We start from the raw sequence: 25140 nt of genomic DNA, 5'->3' as shown, positions 1-25140 counted from the left end.
AAAAATGTCTAAGAAAGTAACTTTAGACTTTGGTTTGGGTGCGAAGGGGTGGAGAGTGACAGAAAGGCAGAGTCAAAGGTCTCCCCATTCTAGGAATGGGTGGGTTTATAACAAAATGAAAAGTATCTAATCATAAATCCTCATATTCTCCACCACAAACATGTAATGCCCATTCTTAATCCCACACTTATTGGCATTAATAAGCTGTAGGCCGTAGCTATGGTGTAGGTCACAGACAAGGCTCAGATCCTGTGTGGCTGTGGCCGGTGGCTACAGCTATGATTGGACCCCTAGCCTGGGCACCTCCATATACAGCAGGCATGGCCCTAAAAAGATTAAAAAAAAAAAAAAAAGCTGTAGGCTCACAGGTAAAGCCACAAAACAGTAAGAATATTCTCACCTTTCTTGAATAGGGGATATTCACTGAGATCAAGATTTCTTCAGGCTTAAGACTGGCACTGGGGCACTTTTTGAGAAACTGCTCATTTAAAGGAATCTGTCGTTTTCCTTCTGTGGAAAGAAAGGATACTTTCCCTGGAATTTGTTCTATTAAACAGTCAAGTTCCCAAAACTTGAGAAATAATTCTACCAAATATCAGAGGAAACTGATCAGGAAAAGAAGTGTTCTTCCTACGTTTAAAAATCTTTCACCCTGTAATGGTACCTGGCAATGGGCTTCTTCCCATCTGGGACCCACCTCTTTTTTTTTTTTTTTTTTTTTTGGCCTTCTTTGCTTGATCATAAATAAAAACATCTAGCAGAGTAGCCCAAGGTCAGGTAGATCAGGACCTCGGCAGTCCTCTGACGGAACAGTACAGGTTCAGCTTTGAGCTTTGTAAGCAGGGAGAGGATACAAATATCTCTTTTGATATCCTAACCAAGTCAGTCAACAAACATTTACTGCTTACAACCAAGAATCCTGCTCAGTATAGTAGTGAATAGATAAATGAATTTTTATCCCAGTGTGATGCAGTCTTATTTGTTTACATCTTTTCTTTAATCAATATATTGGAGGAGGAAATGTTTAAAGCTATAATGAAGTAGGACTTTGGGATAAAAGCGAAAAGCTTTTGATGTTAATATTTAATCACAATACCTGTCTCTCAACTGTGATTTTTTTAAAAGAATGTTACTTAAACTGATGACTAAATGTACATCTTCTTCCTTATGATTTTGTGGTTTAGATGATATGAAAAGTAGGCATTTAACAAGGCAGGTAACAGAAACCTGACACACATTTTTAAATGAAATAAAAAAACAGATTTATAGAGGAGCAATTAAAATTTCCTAGGAATTGTTGACCAAGTTGAAATAAAACAAATAAATGAGGAGTTCCTTGTGGCACATGGGTCGAGGATCTAGTATTATCACTGCAATGGCTTGGGCTGTTGCTGTCATGCTGGTTTGATCCCTGACCTGGGAACTTGATACGCGGCAGGTACAGCCAAAGAAAAAGTAGTAAATGAGAAGTCCTAGACTTAGTTTCAAAAATAAAAATAAACAAATAGAATGAAGTTCAACTTGCTCGAAAGAAAAAGGTCTGCAGGCGTCTATCAGTGACAGATGGAGTGTGAGCACATGGCCTGATGCGGGTGCCACAACACTCCTGTCCAAGACTTAAGGAGAAAGTCCTCAACAAAGGGGCCCAATCGTTGTCAACAGCCCAGAGTTCTCCGCACTACTCATCACACTGGGACACCAACTAACACAAGTGCGGTCAATGTCAGGTGACCAGTATGGGAAAATATCTATCACAAGTCTTTGGAAAGAAGAAATGAAGACACGGGGTGTGCATGCAGTTAGGACAGACTGTCCAACTTTCCAGGCATGCATAAAGGCAGAGAGAATTATGAATATTATAAAGAATAGTAATTTTCAAAACCAGACCTCTTGCATCCCCAGAGAGGCAAAAGGGAAGGAGGAACAGGAGTTAATAATTGCAAAGAAGGAGCTGTCACTTACCTTTTGATTGCAAATTAAGAGTACAGTTGCCCACGGCCAGGAGGGGATTCAGATCTGAATCTAGATGTCTGCTCACTATGTGGCCCCCTAAAGACTTTAAAAAATAATGGGTTATTTTCACCCCAGCTGTGTAATTATAAAAATATACGAATCAAGCAAGGCTTTGGAGAACAATTCTCTTCATCTGTTCCAAAAAACGTCATGCTTTCTGAGGGACAGTCATTCACGGGACACACACTAGATTTTACTGTCATCAAATACATACAGACATGTTCCTGATCTGGGCTCCAGCCAGAGTTCCCAAATGCTTCCAGAGAGCGTGGAATGTCTGGGTCTTCTCCTCTGGGAGCTTCCGGATCACCTTAGCCAGGATGTCCTTCACCTGAGCCAGGCTGAGGGCGGCACCTAAAGTCAGCCCTGAAATGAAATCATTTTTAAATAACGCAGTGTGTTCACTGCTGTCCTGGAAATATCCGTTAGATTTTAGACTACAGATGTGGGATCTTTATGCTGGACACCTACCCTGCTTACTGGTGGTCATGGTGGTGATGGACGTGGTGGTGGTGACAGTGGTGGGTGTGGTGGTGATAGTGATAATGGAGGTGTTAACTGTGATCGTCATGGTGGTGGTGGTGGTAGTGGTGGCGATAGTGGTGATGGAGGTAGGTGTTTAGTGTGATTGTCATGATGGTGGCGACAGTGGTGGTGATGGAGGTGGTGGTGGTGATGGTGGTGGTGATAGTGGTAATGGAGGTAGGTGTTTAGTGTGATGGTGGCGACAGTGGTGGTGATGGAGGTGCTGGTGGTGATGGTGGTGATGGAGGTGATAACTGTGAGCGTAAGGATGTTGGTCAAGGAGGTGACGGTGCGGGTGATCATGATAGAGGTGATGGAGGCTAAATTTTTTGAACACTTACCCTGTCAGGCACTATGCAGAATGCTTCCCAAAGTCTTCTTGAATTCTAAGAAAGCTTAGAAATATTAATAGCCCCATACAAACAGAGATTCAGTCAAGTAATGCGATTAAGCTCTTCCAGCTCATCATACATGACACAATCAAGAACTGGACTCCAGAGCCAGACTCCAAACCCACGTTTCATCAGTTTTCATCATTGTCATTAAATCATTTTCCTTTATTGAAATGGAAAAGCCCGTTTGTAAGCTGCTTAATACATAAACTTGCTTTGGTTCCTCCTGTGCTTCTGGAGGGCAAAGACTCTGCTCTTTATCTTTTACCAGCACTTGGCATGGGACCCTTCATTGATGAGTTGTTACATTTCCCTGCCCCGGCAGACTAAAAGTTCTTCAGTGAAAATCTGACTATGCAGGCAATTAGTATCTTGTATAATCATAGAAAATTCTTCCCTGAGCCTCCTCCAGAGTGTCATCACCTTATAAGAAGGAAATCTCTCTGTGTATTACAATCAGGAATAATTCTTTTTCTGCTTGTCAGCTGAACAAAGCAAATAAACTGATTAATGCATTTCAGCTAAGAAAAACAGGGAATTTAAGAACTCACCATTATCTGTATAGTTTACAATACTCATTTCTTCAATGCTGTCAGGAGATATTACAACTGGGTGAAAGATGCCTTTAAATTTCACGTCAGGCCCTAGAGGATAAGAAAAAAATATATACAGGCTAGGTTAAAGGGGAGCTAACTACCTTTTACGTTTTGAAATTGTGATTAGCACAGATGTCTTTAAACATATAAAAATGACATATCTTTCTACTGGTTCGTTCAGGGACAAATCACACACACAGAGAATGCATCAGCCTTAAAACCTGGCTGACACATCCAAGACCACTGATGGTGTCCTCAATATCCTCCTTGGGGAAACTCTCGGAAATGCCTCAAAGATTAGGCAGTTAAACTGGGTTTACAATGGACACAACAGAGAGACCCCATGACTGCAGGTTAAGAAAACTTATTATGCCCTTTGAAGACACCACTGAGAGAGGAAACAGCAATTTCAAATACAAGCCCCAAATTAGTCTCTACATGGAAAGACAGGACTGTCATGGTCCATGCTGTCATTGTCGCTGCTGCTCCTGCTATGTGATGGAGCAGCCAAATAAGGTTGTGAGAGGCAACTCTGCGCCCCGCTCCAGTTAAGGCAATAGGAATTCACTATATAATTAGTGCACGTTGTGAGAGGCTCTTGAGCAATGCTGGGGAAGTTAAGTGTAAATGATTTACAATGTTATTTCATACTGTTTTCCCAAGGAAAACATTATATGTGCACATATAATGAGGATGTTATATTCTCCCCAAAGCTGTCTTCCTCAGTTTCCTCACAAGAAGCCCCTGGCGTTCTACATACCCACAGAGGTGTTCCCCATGACAACAGGGGCCTGGGGATATTTGACTTTGGCTTCTAGAAGTTCCTTCAGGGTCACTGGGGAAATCCATGTCATCCTATCACCACCAAAAATCCTGGTCCTTTGTGGTTGTTTCTCAGCCATTGTCTATTAAAAAAGCAATAGAGATTCAAGATCATCTTGTGATAACATAGCTACCTGTTTCTGCTCTATTTTTTTTCTTTTTTCTTTTTTAGGGCTGCGCTTGAGGCATATGGAAGTTCCCAGGCTAGGATTCGAATTGGAACTGCAGCTGCCAGCCTATACCACAGCTTCAGCAATGCCAGATCCAAGCCGTGCCTGTGACCTACACCACAGCTCAAGGCAACGCCAGATCCTTAACCCACTGATCGAGGCCAGGGATCAAACCCGTATCCTCATGGATACTAGCTGGGTTCATAACTCGCTGAGCCACAACAGGAACTTCTCTGCTCTATTTTTTTATAAGAACAGAGAAAAGAAGTAGAGATCATGTTCAAAAATAAATACAAGTGACTTAAAAGTAGAGCTTTACCAGGAATTAGAATACAGGATAAAAACACAACAATATTGTGCTCCTTCTGGAGGCTATTCCAACCCATCTCCCTTTGGTGCTTTTCTATCTCAAAGGAATCTATTTCAATGTCTAAAAATACTTTAACATGTTTACTTTTATCAAAACATTTTATGGAAGAATAAAACGGCAAAATTGGAAGTATAAAACATGTCTAAATCTACACATGTTGTGATGTCACTTCGGTACATTTTTTAGAGATACTGTCTGCTGCTTTATTTAACCATCCCCTGGTGGTGACCATACATTCTCTCCCCCATCTCTTCTTCGGTTGCCATCCTCTTTGGACCTTGGGCTGAGAATGGCAGGTGGATATTACCTATTCACCAAACCGCTTTCAAGAAGATCCATAAGCAAATATCCTTCCTGATGTTTCACCATGAATCCTTCTATAATGAGCTCGACCTTGCCTTACTTACCACTAGCTCAGGAGGAAATATCAATTCCTGAGTTGGATCCAATGGCAGAAACTCCTCTTCTGAAAAGAGTTTGTGACTTGTCTTAAAAAGAGAAAGCAACAGAAGTTATTTTCATCAGGAAATTCTACCTACTGTACCTCCTTTGTGAATAAAGTCTGAAGAAGATAGACATGGCACAGACAGATAAAAAAAAAAAAAACAGGAGTTTCCGTGGTGGCTCAGTGGTTAACGAATCTGACTAGGAACCATGAGGTTGCGGGTTCAGTCCCTGCCCTTGCTCAGTGGGTTAACGATCCGGCGTTGCCGTGAGCTGTGGTGTAGGTCACAGACGCGGCTCGGATCCCGCGTTGCTGTGGCTCTGGTGTAGGCCGGTGGCTATAGCTTCAATTTGACCCCTAGCCTGGGAACCTCCATATGCCGCGGGAGTGGCCCAAGAAATAGCAAAAAGACCAAAAACAAAAAAAAAAACAAAAAAAACCCTGCTGGTCAGCCATGGTACCTGGGTGTTCAGCCAAGGGCTCTAACACAGACTGGGTCACTAGCAACTCAATCCAGATGCTGGTGGGCATCCACAGCCCTTAGCCCTGGCACATGCTCTTTGGAGCAGGGAAGCAGAGGAGGCAGCAGCACCAGACACAGCTGAGAACCAGAACCTCTCCCTCAATTGCCACTTGTATTGTCACTCCCTGCTCTTCCATTTCCCTGACATCTCCACTTGAAAAAAAGACTTAAGGTTTGAATCTGAGCAGCGTCACCAAAAAAAAAAAAAAAAAAAAAAAAAAGAAGACTTGAAGAAGGCTTTTTTTTTTGTTTGTTTTTGTTTTCTAGGGCTGCTCCCTCAGCATATGGAGGTTCCCAGGCTAGGGGTCCAATCAGAACTGTAGCTGCCGGCCTACACCAGAGCCACAGCAACTCGGGATCCGAGCCACATCTGTGACCCACACCACGGCTCACGGCAATGCCGGATCCTTAACCCACTGAGTGAGGCCAGGGATCGAACCCACAACCTCATGGTTCCTAGTTGGATTCCTTAACCACTGAGCCATGACGGGAACTCCAAGAAGGCTTTAAAAAAACAAACAAACAAACAAACAAAAAAAAAAACTAAGAAACATTAAGAGATCAATGTGTTTTCCTTCCTATGGATTGTTATTCTCGACTAACAGTAATGTCTGGAGAAAAGGATGAAGTTTTTAGGATAGATTTTTCTGTTTTTTGATTGAGATGGAATGAGAATGAGAGAGGGCATGTGTGGACACACCTCAAATGAGTCAACCTGAGCAGCCATTTATTCTTCCTAAAAGTAAGTTAGTTTCTACTCATGTCCTAAGAACACCTTATAAAAATTTACATTTCACTGACCTCATTTCCTTCCTCAAATTCTGGTAATCCATTTATTCCTTGATCCAAACAGCAAACCTCATTTTCTTTACCTTGACAGCAGCCAGAAGTCTAGCGAGTTGGAAAAAAAAAAAAAAAAAAAAAACCACCTAGAATATATTGTTGATGCCACTGAAAAGTATTTTTTCAGCTTTACTGAGGCATAATTAACAAATAAAATTGTATATATTTAAAGTGTACCACATGACTATTTGAGGTATCTATATTTTGTTAAGTGATTACCATAGCCAGGCCAATGAACACATCCATCACTTCACATGGTTACCATTTGTGTTTATGTGTGTGTGTGTGTGCGTGTTGAGAACAATTAAGATCTACTCTCTTAGTCAGTACACAAGTACACAACACAGTATTAATAACTATAGTCACTATGCTATAAAGACCTTATAACAAAGCCTGGCAAATAGCAATAAATATTAACAATGACTCACTGTTAACATTAATACTGTTTAACATTTTATGAAAAATAAATACTAACAAGTATTATTATCATCATCACTCTTTTCTTACTTATGATGTACTGCTTTCACAATTTAATTTCCACAAGGCCATCTCATGTCCCTCATTCCAAGGCTGTTCATCTATTCACTCAACCAACACTGATTGAGCGCCTACTTAATTGGTGCTCAGTGACCAGCCCTGGTGATGCACAACCTCTACTGTCAGGGAGATCACCTTCTGATGAAGAGATGGAAGAGCACATGGGCTATTACATCACCATGTGTCCAATGCTGATAGGAGCATGTTCAGAGGAGCACCATGGCAGGGTACCAGTGACAGACAAATGGGGCAGGAAAGACCCCTTGGAACAATGACCTACACCAATGGCAAAGTGCTCAGATGCTCATTACATGGCTACCATGGCAAGCTCAGAGAATGAGTGTAGGTGCCCTGTCCAAGATCAAATAACAAACAGCAATTACAGACCTTGCAATAAGAAGTAGCTCTGTATAGTAATAATGGGCTATTCTCCTAATCACACCTGTCAACCCCTACTGTTTAGTTTCATTAGAGAAAAAATATTCTCAATAATGTATTCCTATCTACTCACTTTACAGAAAGTCTTGCATGCATCAATTATGGGCCTGTATCCAGTGCAACGGCACAGGTTACCTGAAGGGGAAAAACCGAGCTCCGTTAATTAAGAAACCTAGAGAGAGGCACAGTCCAGCAAATGCATGGTGGAAATAAGGACCCCCATCTAAGACAGAAGCACTGCTTGATATTTCAGTTCACCAGATCTACAAAGTCAGATTTTTTTGTCAGCAATGTGGGATATTTGGTGGATAGTCTTGAGCTAGAGTCTAACAACTCAGCTATTAGTACTTTCTATCTGCAAACAGTTATAATATCCTCTGCTTGTGATATGTGTTCAGAACACAATGAATCATACCCAAAGTCTTGGTCTACAGGCACATTTCAAAACTCAGTTTCACAATCTAAATGCCCATCAACAGATGATTGTATTAAGAAGATATTATACACACACACACACACACACACACACACACATATATATATATGGATTATAAAAAGAATGAAATACTGCCATTTGCAGCAATGAGGGTGGACCTAGAGAATATTTTTCACAGAACTAAAACAAAATATTTTAAAGTTTGTTTGGAAGCGAAAAAATACCCAGAATAGCCAAAGCCATCCTGAGAAAGAAAAATGTAGCTGGAGGAATCAGGCTCTCTGACTTCAGACTATACTGCAAAGCTACTGTCATCAAAACCATAGGGTACTGGCACAAAGACAGAAATATAGACCACTGAAACAGGATAGAAAGGATAGAATTAAACCCACACACCTACAGCCTACTAATCTATGACAAAGGACCAAAAACATACAATGGATAAAAGGCAGCCTCTTCAATAAGTGGTGCTGGGAAAACTGGATAGCCACATGTAAGAGAATGAAATTAGAACACTTCCTAACACCATACACAAAAATAAACTCAAAATGGATTAAAGACCTAAATATAAGACCAGATACTATAAAACTCTGAGGAAAACATAGGCCAAACACTCTCCGGCATAAATGACAGCAACATCTTCTCAGATCTACCTCCTAGATTAATGACCATAAAAACAAAAATAAACAAATGGGACTTAATTAAAATTAAAAGTTTCTTTTCTGAGGAGATGTTCATTTGTGCTGGATGAACTTGGAGAAAAGACTTGTGGCTGCCTGATGGGAGGGGGAGGGAGTGGGAGGGATTGGGAGCTTGGGCTTATCAGACACAACTTAGAATAGATTTACAAGGAGATCCTGCTGAGTAGCATTGAGAACTTTGTCTAGATACTCATGTTGCAACAGAACAAAAGGTGGGGGAAAAATGTAATTGTAATGTATACATGTAAGGATAACTTGATACCCTTGCTGTACAGTGGGAAAATAAAAAAAAAAATTAAAAGTTTCTGCACAGCAATGGAAACCCTAAACAAACTGAAAAGACAACCCACATAATGGGAGAAAATATTTGCAAATGAAGCGACTGACAAGGGATTAATCTCCAAAATTTATAAACACGTTCTGTAGCTCAATACCAAAAAAACGAAAAACCCCATCAAAAAATGGGCATAAGATCTAAACAGACAATTCTCCAGAGAAGACATACAGATGGCCAAAAAACCACATGAAAAGATATTCAACATCGTTCATTATTAGAAAAATACAAATCAAAACCAATATGAGGTACCACCATACACTGGCCAGAATGGCCATCATCAAAAAGTCTACAAACAATAAGTGCTGGAGAAGGTGTGGAGAAAAAGGGAACCCTATTACACAATTGGTGGGAATGTAAATTGGTGCAACCACTGTGGAAAGCAGTATGGAGATTCCTCAGAAAACTAAAAATAGAATTACTATTTGATCCAGCAATCCCACTCCTGGGCATCTATCCTGAGAACACCATGACTCAAAAAGACACATGTACTCAAATGTTCACTGCAGCACTATATACAAAAGCCAAGACATGTTCATCGACAGAGGAGTGGATAAAGAAGATATAATATTCCATTGGTACATATACACAATGGACCTAGAAATTATCATGCTAAGTGAAGTCAGTCAGACAGTGAGATACCAATTATCAAATGCTATCACTTACATGTGGAATCTAAAAAAAGGACACAATGAACTTGTTTGCAGAACAGATACTGACTCATAGACTTTGAAAAACTTATGGTTTCCAAATGAGACAGGTTGGGGGATGGGGGGATGCATTGAGGGTTTGGGATGGAAATTCTCTAAAATTGGGTTGTGATGATTGTTGTACACCTATAAATGTAATAAAATTCATTGAGTAATTAAAAAAATTAATTACTAAACAGAACATCAAAACAATGATCAAACAACAAACTCAGCTTCACCATCTAAATGCCCATCAACAAATGATTGTATTAAGAAGATATGATATGTATATATATATATAAATGGATTATTAAAAGAATGAAATACTGCCATTTGAAGCAAAGAGGATGGAACTACAGAATATCATGCTTAGTGACATGAGTTGGACAAAGGCAAATATCAGATGATATCACTTATATGTTCAATCTAAAAAATAATACAAAGGAACATACATACAAAACAGAGACACACTCATGGACACAGAAAACAAACTTGCAGGTACCATAGAGGAGAATTAAGCAGAAGGGACAAATTAGGAGAGGGACATTAACAGATACATATTATATATATTGCAGATATATAAAATAGATAAGCAATAAGGATTTACTGTATAACATAGGGAATTTTACCCATTATTTTGTAATAACCTATGATGGAATATAATCTGCAAAAATACTTAATCGCTATGCTATACCTGAAACGAACATAATATTGTAAATCACCTATACTTCAATAAAAAAGCTGACTTTCAATATGCAGTAAAAGACCATATAAATAAAGCTAAATTTTGGTATTACAAAAAAAGACCTAAACTTCAGTTGATAGTAAGGTCAAAGGTATTATATAGCAGCAAAGGTAATGTGTAAACTTTGGAAGCAATTGGGCAAAAAATCTATTTACAATAAGTCATCAGGCCAGTGTTTCTCCATCATGGTCCATATCCTACATTCGCCTCCAATTCCCAAATCTGGCATCTTTTTATAAATACAAAGCCACTGAAGCAAGATCTCTGGCGTTAGATCCCAGGAAACCTCATTCTCTATAAACTCACCATGTAAGTCTTAAGCACCCTAAAATTTGAGTACTCCTTGTCACTTGTTCACATCATAAACAGCCACAAGATCAAATGCATAAGACTTCAGAGAAATCAGGCAGAAGACAATTTATGTCTTATGCATCTTCCCTTTCTATTTCTGTTTAGTCCTGTCTTCTCTCTAACACTTTAGCAGGGGAATTGAACACATGAGCTTTAGGCTGATATTCTTCAGCAGAGAAAAAAGGTTCCTGGGAGACAGGAGCCAAAGACAAGTAGAGCCATGGAGAGTTTCACCAGAAGGAGAACTTGGGAGGCTCTTATTCTTTAGAATTGTTTGGAATCTTGTTAATGAAGACCTCCTCCAACACCCTCCACATACACGGAGCTCCTGAACTTGATAAACCAGCTCCAGGTAAAGGCAGTTCTTTGAAATAAGCATCACCAGGAGGTGTCAGTCTCTTGGATTGTATCTTGTATTCATCAAGAGCCCCCTGATATTTAGTGTGGCCCAGACGACACCCATCCAATAGGAGAGAGCAGCATATGGAGACAACTAGACTCTTTCGCAAGGTAAATGGATACACTGGCTTTGTAATTATTATTGAAATAAGCAAACAATAAAAAATGGGAGGAGACTCTCATAGACTAAGAGAGACAAGAAATAGGTGAGCCAAGAGCAATATGTGGCCCTTGTTTGAATCCTTATATGAACAAACTAACTCCCCTACTTATTGGCGGTATAGCTTTGGATAAATTACTCTCTCTAAACCTCTGCTTCTCCCTTTATGAGATGGGAATAATAATAATAATGCCTATCTTGTAAAGGTATTATAAAGAGTAAATGAGGTAACATTTATATAGCATTTAATGCGGTGTGTGGCACATGCTGAGTGTGTAATATTAGCTATCATCACCACCACCATCATCATTTAAAAATAAAAGCACACACACATAGAACCTACCACCAAGGGCTTCAGTTAATTGACTGAGGGTGGGCTCGGGGTGGTTCCTGAGCAGCGTGTAGATGGACATCACCATCCCAGGGGTGCAGAAGCCACACTGCGTGCCGTGACACTTGGCAATCCTCTCCTGGGAGCACAGAAATGTTAAAATGCAGAATCTTGGGCTTGACCTCAGACCTACTGAATCAGAACAAGATCGCTGCAAGATTTGTATTCACGTTAAAGTTGGAGAAGGCAGTTTCTGCCATGGCATAGTGGATTAAGGATCTGGCATCTGCAGCTATGGCCAGCCTGGGAACTTCCGTATTCCCCAAATACAGATGAAAAAAAAAAAAGTTGGAGAAGAGTTCCCAGAAAATCCTTCTCATCCTCGGCATCTCCCTTTCTTGGGCTGGGGCGGCTACGATTACTGGTCCTCACCTGCGTTTGCGCTTCATTGAAAGTTCTCAGCCTTAAGAATCACTAGAGGAGCTTTCCAATTTCCAAGGTCCAAGGAGCAACCCAGACCAACCGACTGAGATCTCTGAGGGTGGGGCAAGACATCTACTTTTTTAAGATTCCCAGGGGTTTCGGTTTGTAGTCCAGCATGGGAATCTCTGAGATAAAGGTTCCTCCCTGAAATCCTTCAAAGAAATGAACTGAATTATATTCAAATTGAGGAAGGGAGTTCCCATTGTGGCGCAGTGGTTAACGAATCCGACTAGGAACCATGAGGTTGCGGGTTCGATCCCTGCCCTTGCTCAGTGGGTTAACGATCTGGCGTTGCCGTGAGCTGTGGTGTAGGTCACAGACGCGGCTTGGATCCTGCGTTGCTGTGGCTCTGGCGTAGGCTGGTGGCTACAGCTCCGATTCGACCCCTAGCCTGGGAACCTCCATATGCCGCGGGAGCGGCCCAGGAAATAGCAAAAAGACAAAAAAAAAAAAAAAAAAAAAAAACCCCAACAAATTGAGGAAGGAAAAAAAAACAAAAAACTTCAAATATTTTCCAAGTGCCTTTGTCTGCCTACTATTGCCCTAACACTTTGCCCTAACACTTTGGCACACAGGAATTTGCTTACAAAGTGCCATCATTTATCCAAAAAACAATCAAGGAAACACTGCTTTGATTTCTCTAAATCTCCAGCCCTCTCCCTGACTCCCACTCTGTTATCTTTGGAATCTAAGTTGAAACGTGATAAAAACAAGTAACAACAGCATTTTTCTGGGCAATGTATAAATAATGGAAAGATTCAGAAGTTGGAGGTATCCTTTCACTTGAGGGAAAGTTCTAGCAAGGTGCCTCTTAGGAGAAAAGCCTCAAAATTCACTGACAATTCCTGTTATATACCTTCCAAAGAAGCCCTAAATTCAATAAATCTTCTTGGTAGCAAGTGCTTTTTGTTTGTTTGTTTTGTTATTTTTTTTTTTGCTTTTTAGGGCATCAAATGGAGGTTCCCAGGCTAGGGGTCAAATTGGAGCCATAGCTGCCGGCCTATATCACAGCCACAACAACGCCAGATCCAAGCCTTGTCTGCAACCTACACCACAGCTCACGGCAACACTGGATCCTTAACCCACTGAGAGAGGCCAGGGATTGAACCCAAAACCTCATGGTTCCTAGTTGGATTCGTTGACACTGCACCATGATGGGAACTCCCAGAGGGTTGTTTTTTTTTTTTTTTAGCTTCAAAATCATGTTTTTCCCCTCTCCATAGGAAAAAACCCAACAAGACTACATTCCCCAGTGCACATGGCTCTTGTTTCTTTATAAGTCTGGAAGATGTAAAATGGACAGGCCCCATCTAATTAGAATACAGAAGACAAAGCCAGTGATGCCAGGGTTTTCTTTAACAAGAGCAAGTCCTCTAATCTTTAAAAAGTATTTTTCCAAGAAGTCAGTCACGCCCACAAGCCCCAGGTTTCACTCCTGGCCCCTAGGTTGGTGTCAGCTGTTGGCTGTGACCAAGCAGCAGGGTGGCCTGCTCTACAGGATTAATTTCAGGGATTCGCCATGTCATTAATGGTTTTCAAACCACAGAAACCCTATGAAGAAGAGGCACATGCTCACCTGAACAGGATGAATCCTGGTCCTGGTGCTTCCTATGCCTTCTACTGTGGTGACAGCAGCACCATACAGGGAACAGATGGGAATCAGACAGGCGTTAGCCGGATAATGTCTCCGGAACAAAAAAAGAGAAGCACAAATGACATTGCATTCACTGGGAAAGGGGACCAGGCATTCACCGAGCACCTGCAACATGGCAGGTTTGGTATAATGTCCCAGGTTTTGCACATACAGTTTGTCCTTAGCCCATGGCCATTTCGTAGAAGACTCTGAGGGTCAGAGTGATTAGCTCAGGATCAGAGCTGGAGTGTCAGAGGGGATGCATATTATGCCTTCTAAATCTAATTCCAGAACAGTTTTCACTGACGTTGCTTTTTTTCTTTTGAATGACGGCTGGCATTCTCCACTCTGGTCACATGTAAAAAGCACCTAGGGCAAATTCTATCTTCGAAGAAGATGCTGGGTTAGGGGTTGGTCGGGCGATAAAGTTAATCTGATATTGTGCCTCAGAAGAAATAGGGTGTGGGACACACCGCTAGGAAATGTGTAACTCAAAGTGCCTCCTAAAACGTTCACCAAACAAAACTACAGACAGCTAATAAATACATGAAACAAATGTTCAACCTCAAAACCAATCAAACAATTTTCAAATTAAGCAATGAGAAACCATTTTTTATTAAGGAAAATGACAAAGATTTAAAAAATTCTAATGTGTATTCTTAGCAAAGGTTTGGGAAAAAGCAATTCATAAACTGCTGATAAGAATGTAAACTGATAGAGTTCTTCTGAGAGACAGTTTGCTGGAAGGTATAAAAACTTAAAAGATGCACTCATTCTTTTACTCTGCAACGCTCCCTCTATGGATCTATCATAAACAGTCACAAACACACACACACACGAGTGCTCACTGAGGCATTGGTTATAATAATAAAAAGTGAAAAATATTTTTTTTTTTTTTTTTTTTTTTTGCTTTTTAGGGCTGCACCCACAGCATATGGATGTCCCCAGGCTAGGTAGGGGTCAAACTGGAGCTACAGCTGCTGGCCTACGCCACAGCCACAACAACGCCAGATCCGAGCAGCATCTGCGACCTACACTACAACTCACAGCAATGCCAGATCCTTAACCCACTGAGCGAGGCCAGGGATGGAACCCACAACCTCATGGTTCCTAGTCAGATTTGTTTCTGCTGGGCCACAACGCAAACTCTGATGAAAAATAGTCTAAGTGATTCCTATTTGGTGATGGGTTTTGGTACACCTGAACAAGGGACCATATAGAGCCATTAAAATTATATGTATTATTTTGAAAAGATATTCATCAGAAGTTCAGCAAAAAATAGAGGTTTCTAAACTGATAAATGCAGTATGCTTCTATAAGTATACACACGGAAGGAAATTATTCGTTTATAATCACGTGTAAATATTTATTGAGTGCTTACTATGTGTCTGGCAGAGTTCTAGGCACTAGGATTCATTGGTGAATAAGACAGATAAAATCCCTGCCCTCGTCCTGTCGTGGCTGAGTGGTTAACGAATCCGACTAGGAACCATGAGGTTTCGGGTTCGATCCCTGGCCTTGCTCAGTGGGTTAAGGATCCAGCAGCGTTGCCATGAGCTGTGGGGTAGGTCGCAGACACAGCTTGGATCCCGTGTTGCTGTGGCTGTTGCGTAGGCTGGTGGCTATAGCTCCGATTCGACCCCTGGCCTGGGAACTTCCATATGCCTCGGGATCGGCTCTAGAAAAGGCAAAAAGACAAAAAAAAAAAAAAAAATCCCTGCCCTTGTAGAGGGTACATTCTAGATGAAGGAAGACAGACAATACATATGTACATGGACAATGCTTGCATTTTACACACACACACACACACACACACACAGATGGTGAGAAGTGCTATGAATACATGAATATAGGCTAAGGGACTAGGGAGCTGCAGAGGTGAGATGAGGCATTGCTATGGAGGCAGTGATCAGGGAGTGCAGAGAATGGAACATTTCTGCTGGAAGCTGAATGATGTGAAGCCCATCACTGTATTCCCTGGTGTCTACCACAGTTCCTCTCGCACAATCGGAGCTCCATGCATATTTACGAAAGGAAGGAATAAAACAGTCAAAGCTACAAAAATTCAACCATATCTGGACCTTGCAGCAAGGTACCTTATCCTCTTGGTAATGGGGTTATATCGTGATATCATCACCGTGCAGGCACCACAGCCTCCCCCTCCACAGCCATATTTAGTTCCTGTGAGTCGGACTGGAAAAAGCAGCGTTAAGGATAATGCGTTTTCCATAATTCTCTTTGTAAAACAGCTCTGAGACAACACCATCAAAGATTCTTCATGTGTAGTTAAGTTTGATATGTATTTGCCAAATAATGTATGTTTATCTCAGCTGGTATTATTTATAATCTTGTACATTTGTTCAAAAATTTTTATTTGTTTATTAATTTCCTGGCCACACCACAGGCATGCGGAAGTTCCCGAGATTGAACCTGCACCACAGCAGTGACCTGAGCCACTGCAGTGACAATGCGAGATCCTTAATCTGCTGAGCCATATGGAAACTCCTATGATCTTGAATTCTTGTGTTATATCTAGTCCCCCCCCCCCGCTTTTTTTTAAAATGAGACCTCAGGTTGCCAAAAAGAGGGCCAAACTTAAAAGGAAGAGTCTATACACATAAGGCCTTGAGTATTTGGATGTGTGAGTACACTGCATGTCTGTTCTTATCCTCATCTCTGTCTTTGGTGACATACAAAGCAAAATGTCAAAATGGTAAATAATTCTTAGAGTATTTGTGTCTTATCCTCCATGTTTGCTATATTTCTCTGCTTCTCAGTGGCAGAAGCTGCTAGTTCTTTCCTGATATTTTTTTCTCTCATTCTTCCTTGGTAAAAGAAACCCCAATTTTTTTAGCTACACACATGGTTGCCCAGAATTAAAAAAAATACATTTTCCCAGCCTCCTCTGAAGCTGGGTGGGGTCATTTACTAACAATGTTGGCCAAGGGGATGGAGCATAAATATTGCGTATGGCTTCCAGGAGGAAAATGTCCTCGAAGAGAAAGGGGTGCCTCCCCCATATCCCTTACTTCTACCTCCTTGCCTACATCACATCCATTCAGATGTGATGGCTGGACCTCGGTGAGTCGTCGCTGACTTGAAGAGAAAGCTTCCTGCTCAGAAAGGTGAAGCAGTAAGATATAAGGAGCTTGTCCCTGATGATACTGTGACACTGCTTTGCTAGCCTGGATCTACCTACCTTTGGGATTCCTTTATCTGAGCACAACAGCCAAGAGAAGGTGCCTCAGAGACTTTCTTCAACATAGAGGGTAAGTGACCAAGAGACCAGATGCTGCCCTTTGGTGTTTATCGCCCCAGATTTCACCAAGGCTGCTTCCCACCAATGGCTCAGCGCTATGGAAGGATATGGGATCCTTGTCAACCATCCTCGGTGGCTTTGATGAATGAGACTCAGACTGCACAGCAGACGGAGACCTTCCACCTGGCCCCCTCTCCCTTTCTTCCTTACAGTCTGATAGCTCCCTAAGCCTTTCCTGGTTACCTCCCTATTTTATGCAGGCATTTTTCCTAATAAAACCCCTGCATATTTAATTTTTTTTTTTTTTGCTTCTGCTTCCCAGAGAGCCTGAAATAACACAATGAAAAAGTGAAAAAAAAAAAAAAACAAACTTCTATCTTGTTTACTACTATTTACTGACACTCACAAGTAAACCAAATTTTAAATATTACATTGGTCCCATGAATAACCAGGAAATTAGTATTCATTGCTTTTATGTCCTAAGATCTTGAATGACTTCCAGAAGATGGCTATTGATATTTTTTTGAGTTGTGTGCTCTTTGAGGAAATTTAACTATCTCCAAGGGAAAAAATGTACAAATTCCCACTGTCACACAGTTTTGCATATAATGTAGTGGGGTCCACAGGCCTCTGGAAACGCACTGGAGTTTGTGCACAGCAGGATAAGAATCTATTCCTTAGATGATTTTTATTTAGAAAGTTTTCCCAAAGTAACTTTTTCAGATTTAATTTACCTACTGTTCTTTCACTTTCATTTCAGGAGATTTCAGTGCTCTCTTTTCTAGTAGGCATGATGATTAGACTCTGAAGATAGAATATCAACATTGTGACTCTTAAATATATATATATTTTTAAGGCCACACCTGTGGCATATGGAAGTTCCCAGGCTAGTAGTTGAATCAGAGCTGCAGCTGCTGACCTATGCCACAGCCACAGCAACACTGGATCCAAGCCACATCTGTGACCTACAGAGGAGCCTGCAGCAGCAATGGATCCTTGACCCACTGAGTGAGACCAGGGATTGAACCTGCATCCTCAAGGACACCATGTTGGGTTCTTAACCCAATGGGCCACAACAGGAACTCCATGACTCTTAATTCTAAGGGATGCTTAATTAAGCCATTTAAGCATCCATTGCTTTAATTCCCATTGCTAGCTTCTCTGTTTTATGCAATATATTTTAGTGACAAAAGGGAAATTAGAAAGAACTTGGCTCTCTGATAGGTACAAATGTGCACTGCCTACAAAACTCAGAGGCAGGACTTTCTCAAAGATGAACTTATGATACTATGAACTTTGATAAAATCATAGCAGGGAATATGACTGCGTGTGGCTCTAAAAAGATATGCGAAATATCACTTGATGAAGATATCAGGGTTATACCAATATACATATATACACACATACAAACTCAAAGCAGAAAAAAGGATACGCTTCTTCCTCAAATATGGTAACAGCATTGTTTCAGGATTGACATTTTTTTCTATCACCTGTGCCAAAAGAAAATAAGAGTTTAACACAAAAATTGAGAGAGTTAGTATAATATTTACACTGGTGGGCTGATGCTAAAGTCATGAAAATGCAGGTTAACTCTTCTACTCATATTTTCAACTGGATGAAACACTGGTGATATACATGTGTGATACACAAATCACCTCTCTTTTAAGTGTAAAGTGCAAATCTTGAGGCCCACCATTGCTTTGCCACTGTCTTTGGTCCTGAATCTTCACTGCTCTCTAAGGCAAAGGTTGTTTCCACTAACGGGAACACTAGTGACTCCTGTCCAACCTCACCAAGAAAGTCTGAAACAAATGAGGGAAAAGGTATTGGTAGAACTGAATATGCAGAAAGGGGGTGGGGGGATAGAGAGAGAGAGGTGTGGGGAAATCTTTTAGAGTAGAATAGCCTCTGAATACTGTAAACCAGCTACAATGAAAAAAAAATAAAAATCATTATATTAAAAAAAAGAAAAAAGAAAAGAAAATCATGGAGTTGGAGAATAGACTTGTGGTTGCCAAGGGGGAGGGGGAGGGAGTGGGATGGATTGGGAACTTGGGGTTAATAGATGCAGACTATTGCCTTTGGAATGGATTAGCAATGAGATCCTGCTGTATAGCACTGGGAACTATGTCTGGTCACTTATGATGGAGCATGATAATGTGAGAAAAAAGAATCTGTACATGTATGTGTGACTGGGTCACCTTGCTGTATAGTAGAAAATTGACAGAACACTGTAATCCAGCTATAATGAAAAAAATAAAAATTGTTATAAAAAAAGAGTAGCCTCTGAGAATAGGTTTTTTTTTTAAAGACTTGTTTATTATGTTTAAAGAATTACTGTTTCCAGAAAGATCACAACCAACCAAGGTTCCCAAATCAAAGAAACAAAGGGAAAGAAAAAAATGTGTATGCCAGTACTACAGAGATGTGCAAGAAAGGACATACTTAAGAAGCAAGTTTATGCGGGCAGCCTAGCTCTATGGCAGTGAGAAGAGCAGCACCCAGTGGATGGCGTAATTGATATGCCGCGATGGGTTACGGTTTCCAAAGTGACAATGTTTTCTCTTTTTCGATTACAAATTTGGGTTCTTTTAGATTCACAAATAGAAGCATGATTTGCTTCAAGATTTTGGCACTGCAGTTCATCTTTCACCATGTTCTAATTTTCCCTTCTGAAAAGTGGGTGAGGAGGGGACATGTGCTCATTCTATAGATGCCTCGTCGCCCTCAATTCTAAGTGGCCTTAGGCGGGACAAAGTGAGGCATGTGCCAATTACCAAGGTCAGATCCGTGCCCTGGAGGAATCTGTAATATAATAAGAGGGAAATGATTGTATGTGTGTGCACTCACATGCACATGTGCTCATGCAAGAAAACTGTGGAGCGCCCCCAGGCATTGCCAACTTAATTGGCACTCAAATAGGACTCCGTATTTTATGTCCCAGACTTACTTCTTCCCTTTTTTCCCCCTAACTTGTTTAATAGCCTCACCATCTGCTAGGTCACCTAAGCGTAAAAACTCAAGCTATTTTCAATGTTTTCCCTTCCTTCAATCCACCACAATCAGTGTCACCAAGTCCTGCCATTTACACTTCCAAAACGATTCCCTGAAAATCCTGTACTTCTACTGTCACTACCTGAAATTCACCCTTAATCACCTCCGGCCTGAACAATGATAACAGCCGCCTAACAAGTCTCCTGCCCCCTTGCACGGCAGAGGCAATGCCACCCTCGATAGCACTACTGAAGTGACCTCTCTAAAATCCAAGTCTGATCATCTCGGGTATCTGCCTAAATCCAACACTGGTTCCTGCCTGCCAAACTGCAGTGCTGGGAGTTCCTGAATCACTCAGGGTGCTTGTTAAAATGAAACCCTTATCAAATTAGCATTTTTGGGAGAGGAAGCCAGAAAATATGTGTCTTTAATGAGGACACTGCGTGGTCACAGGTGAGCTTATATTCTAGAACTCTAAAATACAATAAGAAAGGCAGAATTCTTGGCATAGCCTATAAGACCTCTTTGATAAGCTTTCTATCATCTGCCATTTAGCCCATGTCTCTTGAACTCTGGTCACAAGGGAGAACTGGCCAGTCTCAGCAGTGCAGGGACTTTTACCCTTCACTGTATTTGCTTATAGGACTCCTTCTGTCCTCAAAGTCCTCCTTCTCTTCTTCACTTGGCAGAATTCCGTATGCCATTCAAGGCCCCGCTCAAAGGTTCCCTGCTGTCGGGGTACTGCCATCTAATATGCACTTCCCACACTCTGCTCCAAGTAGCTGGCCTCCTCTGAGCTCCCACAGCCAACGTCCACACATCTTTCACAGAGCCTTTTACTCCGCAGCATTTCTATTTGTATAAGCCTTTAGTTTTTCTTTTGTGGCCATCCCCATGGTTTGTGGAAGTGTCCAGGCCAGGGATTGAGCCTGCACCCCAGCAGTGACCCAAGCCACTGCAGTGACAACACAGATCCTTTACTGTTGAGCCACCAGGGAATTCCTGTATAAGCCTTCCTTGAGTCCAAGCGAAACGACCTTCCATTATTCTTTAGATCAAAACACTGAGCGAAGTGCTGGGGATAAACCATACAGACATAATAAATGGCAATTTGAATGAATAACTTGCTATGTATCATTTGTTATGAGAACACTAAGGAGGGAGAGATGATATCTCCCCAACTTGGACTTAGCAACAGAAGAAAGAAAAACAGAGCAGTGCCAATAATTTCTGCAAAGTCTGTTGGTTGTCCATTCCAGCACGCTTTCTCTCTTTCTTTCTTCCTACTGCCTGTAATAAAGATGAAATGGCTAGAATGCCAGCAGCTATTTTAGACCATAAGGCAACACATTAATGGCAACAGAGGAAAAAGAGAGAAGGAACTTGGGTCTCAGATGATACTATGCAGCTTCTGGACCAGCCCTGCAATGTCTCTTCCCAGATATCCTTTATGTAAAAGTAAAAACAAACAAAAAAAAAAGTTCAGGATCTTTTCTGAACTACTTAGTTTTGAGTTTGTGCCATTTGCAGCTGAAACGAATCCAAATTCATACATATGATAGTGAATCCACAGAAGCCCCATTTTAATGGACAGACAGAAACTGGGTAATGAAAAAGAGCATTTTAGGCTTGAGAGATATTTGTATATTTTGGGAAGGAATTAATGGAGAAGCAGGCCTTGCTGGTTTGGGTATTTGTTCCAGGAAATGTCTCAAGAATCTGGCTCAAAGTGCCATCAGCTAGAAATGTGTTTATTTTTCCTGATCTGGTGGATGGCACTTTTGGAGGAGGGAAGTGGGGGCAAGGACCCAGCATGCACAGCAGCCTGGCAGGTCTTAGAAAGAAACAGAGAGGTCAGGACTCAGAAGGTGGCTGGGGGGATGGGAGGCAGGGTGGGGGAGGGGTTGAGGAACAGAGCTATTCTCACTGATGGCTGGCAGGGATGATTCCAGCTCTCAGCTCAGGGTCACGGCTTGCTCCCATCTCAGGAAAGCCTTGGGTGTTGCAAGCGCAGAGTGTGTCCTTCTGGATCTCCGCTAGCCCTTGGGGAGGTATCAAGTTCATAGTACATGAGGTTCAGATATTGCTTTTCTTTGCACAGGGGGCCTTGCCAGACACAAGACAGAGGCAGAAAGAAAAAAGGGAAAGATTAGGAGGAGAGAGGGCTGAACGCATGGAAAAAGGGGATACGCTGGGAGGAAGAAGATGGGAGAAAGAGGTAGGTACTGGGGGGGCCTGGTAAGGAGAGAATACCCCCAGCAGCCTTTGAACAGAGAAAGGGGCCTGAGGGGACAACTAGTGAGGGGGCTTCTGCCTGAGCTTTAGGTTGTTTTGAAATTCTTTACAATTGTTGGTTCTTCCTGCCTAAGCCACCTCTCTGCCTCCAGTTTTCTCTGAATTATTATAGCCATCTCAGCAGCTCAGGAATTTCTTCTCTCAACCCTGTGAACCAACAACCCCAGGAAATGCTGGCAATGGACACTCTCTCTAGATTCCTATACTAATAATAAAGCCCTAAATTCTATTGAGAAAATAAAGTGTAATGACCACTTTTTAGTCTTCCCAACACTTCTGGGTTGGTTCTGGCTCTATCTACATGTAAAGCAGACCTGCCAGGGCGCTGTGCATGCTGGGTTAAATATCCTGTGATCATTTGGAAAGTGCACTGTAGAGACATTGATTTTGTTGTTGCAATTACCCTCTTAAAAGAAGCTCTGTCACCCTGTCCCTTCCCTGATCCGCCCTTCAAATTCTGTTAGGGGTGTGCTTTGGTCCTGGCAAGCAAGTCTGATTGCCCCAGAGATAGAATTAGAATAAAACGTCTCTGGTTCAGAGGGTGGGGGAGCTGTTGAGAAAAGTGACAGAAAAAAGCCACCAACGAAGAGGGGTCTTGAAGTCAGACATAACCTCTGGGATTAAAGCCTTGCCCTTGAGGAGTTCCCTGATGGCCTAGAAGTTAAGGATCTGGTGTTGTCACTGCTATGGCTTGGGTTCAATCTCTGGCCTAGAAACTTCCACATGCTGTGGGCATGGCAAAAACAAACAAACAAACAAAACTTCCCCTTGAAAGGAGGCTTTGAAGCCAATTTGGAGACTCCGGGTGATGTGATTGGCCTGTAATCTGTGCCTTTTTTTTTTTTTTTTTTTCCAGAATCCTCCCAAGTCACAAAAAGGTATCAGTGGGCAAGGGCTTAGGCCATGCCATCAGAAATCCAGTTGCAGAGAGATTTCTGTGATCTTACTTGCTTCACCAGGTGCCCCAAGGCAGGTGACTCAGTTAACACGAAGTTTGAGGAAGGAGGAGTCCATGAATAAATTATACCCTAGATGCGACTCTCTAACACAACTCAGAAACTGAAGTGTGTTATTCTATGAGGTAGTGAGGCATGGAGATCAAAACTGTGGACCTTGAACTGGTCAGCCATGCATTTGAGTCTTGTACTGCCTGCTTTGCTTCTCAGCAGCTCTGGGTCCTCAAGCAAGTTGCATAATATCACTGAGCCTCAGATTTCCCTTCTGCAAAATGGGACTAATAACTGTACCTTCTCTCATGGAACTAGGGTGAAGATTAAACTCCCTGCAGAGTGATCAGCAAGGTGCTTGACACACAGTAAGCACTTGATGTGTGGAAATGATTGTTAACATCTAGGCTGGAAAATCTGCTTTGTTTTTTCTTTATTTTTTTGTTTGTTTTTTAGGGCCACACCGGAGACATATGGAGGTTCCCAGTCTAGAGGTCAAATCAGAGCTACAGCTGCCGGCCTACACCACAGCCACAGCAACTTGGGATCTGAGCTGCGTCTGCGATCTACACCACAGCTCACAGAAACGACAGATCCTTAACCCACTGAGCGAGGCCAGGGATTGAACCTACAACCTCATGGTTCCTAATTGGATTGGTTTCCACTGTACCATGATGGGGACTCAGATTTCCACAGCATGTGGAAGTTTCTAGGCCAGAGATTGAACCCAAGCCATAGCAGTGACAACACCAGATCCTTAACTTCTAGGCCATCAGGAAACTCCTCAAGGACAAGGCTTTAATCCCAGAGGTTATGTCTGACTTCAAGACTCCTCTTTGGCTGTGGAGAAAAGGGAACCCTCCTGCACTGTTGGTGGGAATGTAAACTGGTACAGCCACTATGGAGAACAGTTTGGAGATACCTTAGAAATCTATACATAGAACTTCCATATGACCCTGCAATCCCACTCTTGGGCATCTATCCGGACAAAGCTCTACTTAAAAGAGACACATGCACCCGCATGTTCATTGCAGCACTATTCACAATAGCCAGGACATGGAAACAACCTAAATGTCCATCGACAGATGATTGGATTCGGAAGAGGTGGTATATATACACAATGGAATACTACTCAGCCATAAAAAAGGATGACATCATGCCATTTGCAGAAACATGGATGGAACTAGAGACTCTCATCCTGAGTGAAATGAGCCAGAAAGACAAAGACAAAGACCATATGGTATCACTTATAACTGGAATCTAATATCCAGCACAAATGAACATCTCCTCAGAAAAGAAAATCATGGACTTGGAGAAGAGACTTGTGGCTGCCTGATGGGAGGGGGAGGGAGTGGGAGGGATCGGGAGCTTGGGCTTATCAGACACAACTTAGAATAGATTTACAAGGAGATCCTGCTGAATAGCATTGAGAACTATGTCTAGATACTCATTTTGCAACAGAAGAAAGGGTGGGGGAAAAACTGTAATTGTAATGTATACATCTAAGGATAACCTGACCCCCTTGCTGTACAGTGGGAAAATTAAAAAAAAAAAAAAAAAAAAAAAGACTCCTCTTTGTTGGTGGCTTTTTTCTGTCACTTTTCTCAACAGCTCCCCCACCCTCTGAACCAGAGACGTTTTATTCTAATTCTATCTCTGGGGCAATCAGACTTGCTTGCCAGGACCAAAGCACACCCCTAACAGAATTT

At 41.7% G+C, this 25140-nt stretch overlaps 1 protein-coding gene and 2 long non-coding RNA genes across 3 annotated transcripts in view; 2 read left to right on the top strand and 1 right to left on the bottom strand.

Moving 5' to 3' along the window:
- LOC146396078 (uncharacterized) overlaps window positions 1–25140 on the top strand; it is a 1511729-nt gene that overhangs the window by 1236219 nt on the left and 250370 nt on the right. The gene's annotated exons all lie outside the window — the stretch shown is intronic.
- Window positions 1–25140, bottom strand: part of AOX1 (aldehyde oxidase 1) — a 76787-nt gene that overhangs the window by 48924 nt on the left and 2723 nt on the right. Inside the window, 12 exon segments of the mRNA NM_001308473.1 lie at window positions 401–510; window positions 1963–2056; window positions 2228–2379; window positions 3482–3574; window positions 4287–4431; window positions 5296–5376; window positions 6658–6747; window positions 7748–7809; window positions 11833–11959; window positions 13880–13988; window positions 16033–16129; window positions 18628–18685. Of these exon segments, the coding sequence (NP_001295402.1) occupies window positions 401–510; window positions 1963–2056; window positions 2228–2379; window positions 3482–3574; window positions 4287–4431; window positions 5296–5376; window positions 6658–6747; window positions 7748–7809; window positions 11833–11959; window positions 13880–13988; window positions 16033–16129; window positions 18628–18685 (1218 nt within the window).
- LOC146396080 (uncharacterized) lies at window positions 22292–24997 on the top strand. Its single transcript, XR_014828931.1, has 2 exons — window positions 22292–22407; window positions 23341–24997. It is a non-coding gene; the product is annotated as an uncharacterized LOC146396080 (long non-coding RNA).

Source organism: Sus scrofa, chromosome 15, assembly GCF_054392235.1.
Source record: "Sus scrofa isolate SSC_HxYL_T2T_F1_AM1 chromosome 15, Sscrofa_HxYL_maternal_Yorkshire_Landrace_v2.0, whole genome shotgun sequence".
Classification (NCBI taxonomy): domain Eukaryota; kingdom Metazoa; phylum Chordata; class Mammalia; order Artiodactyla; family Suidae; genus Sus; species Sus scrofa.
The sequence above is the reverse complement of the archived record's forward strand: the minus strand, read 5'-3'. Positions and strand labels throughout refer to the sequence as shown.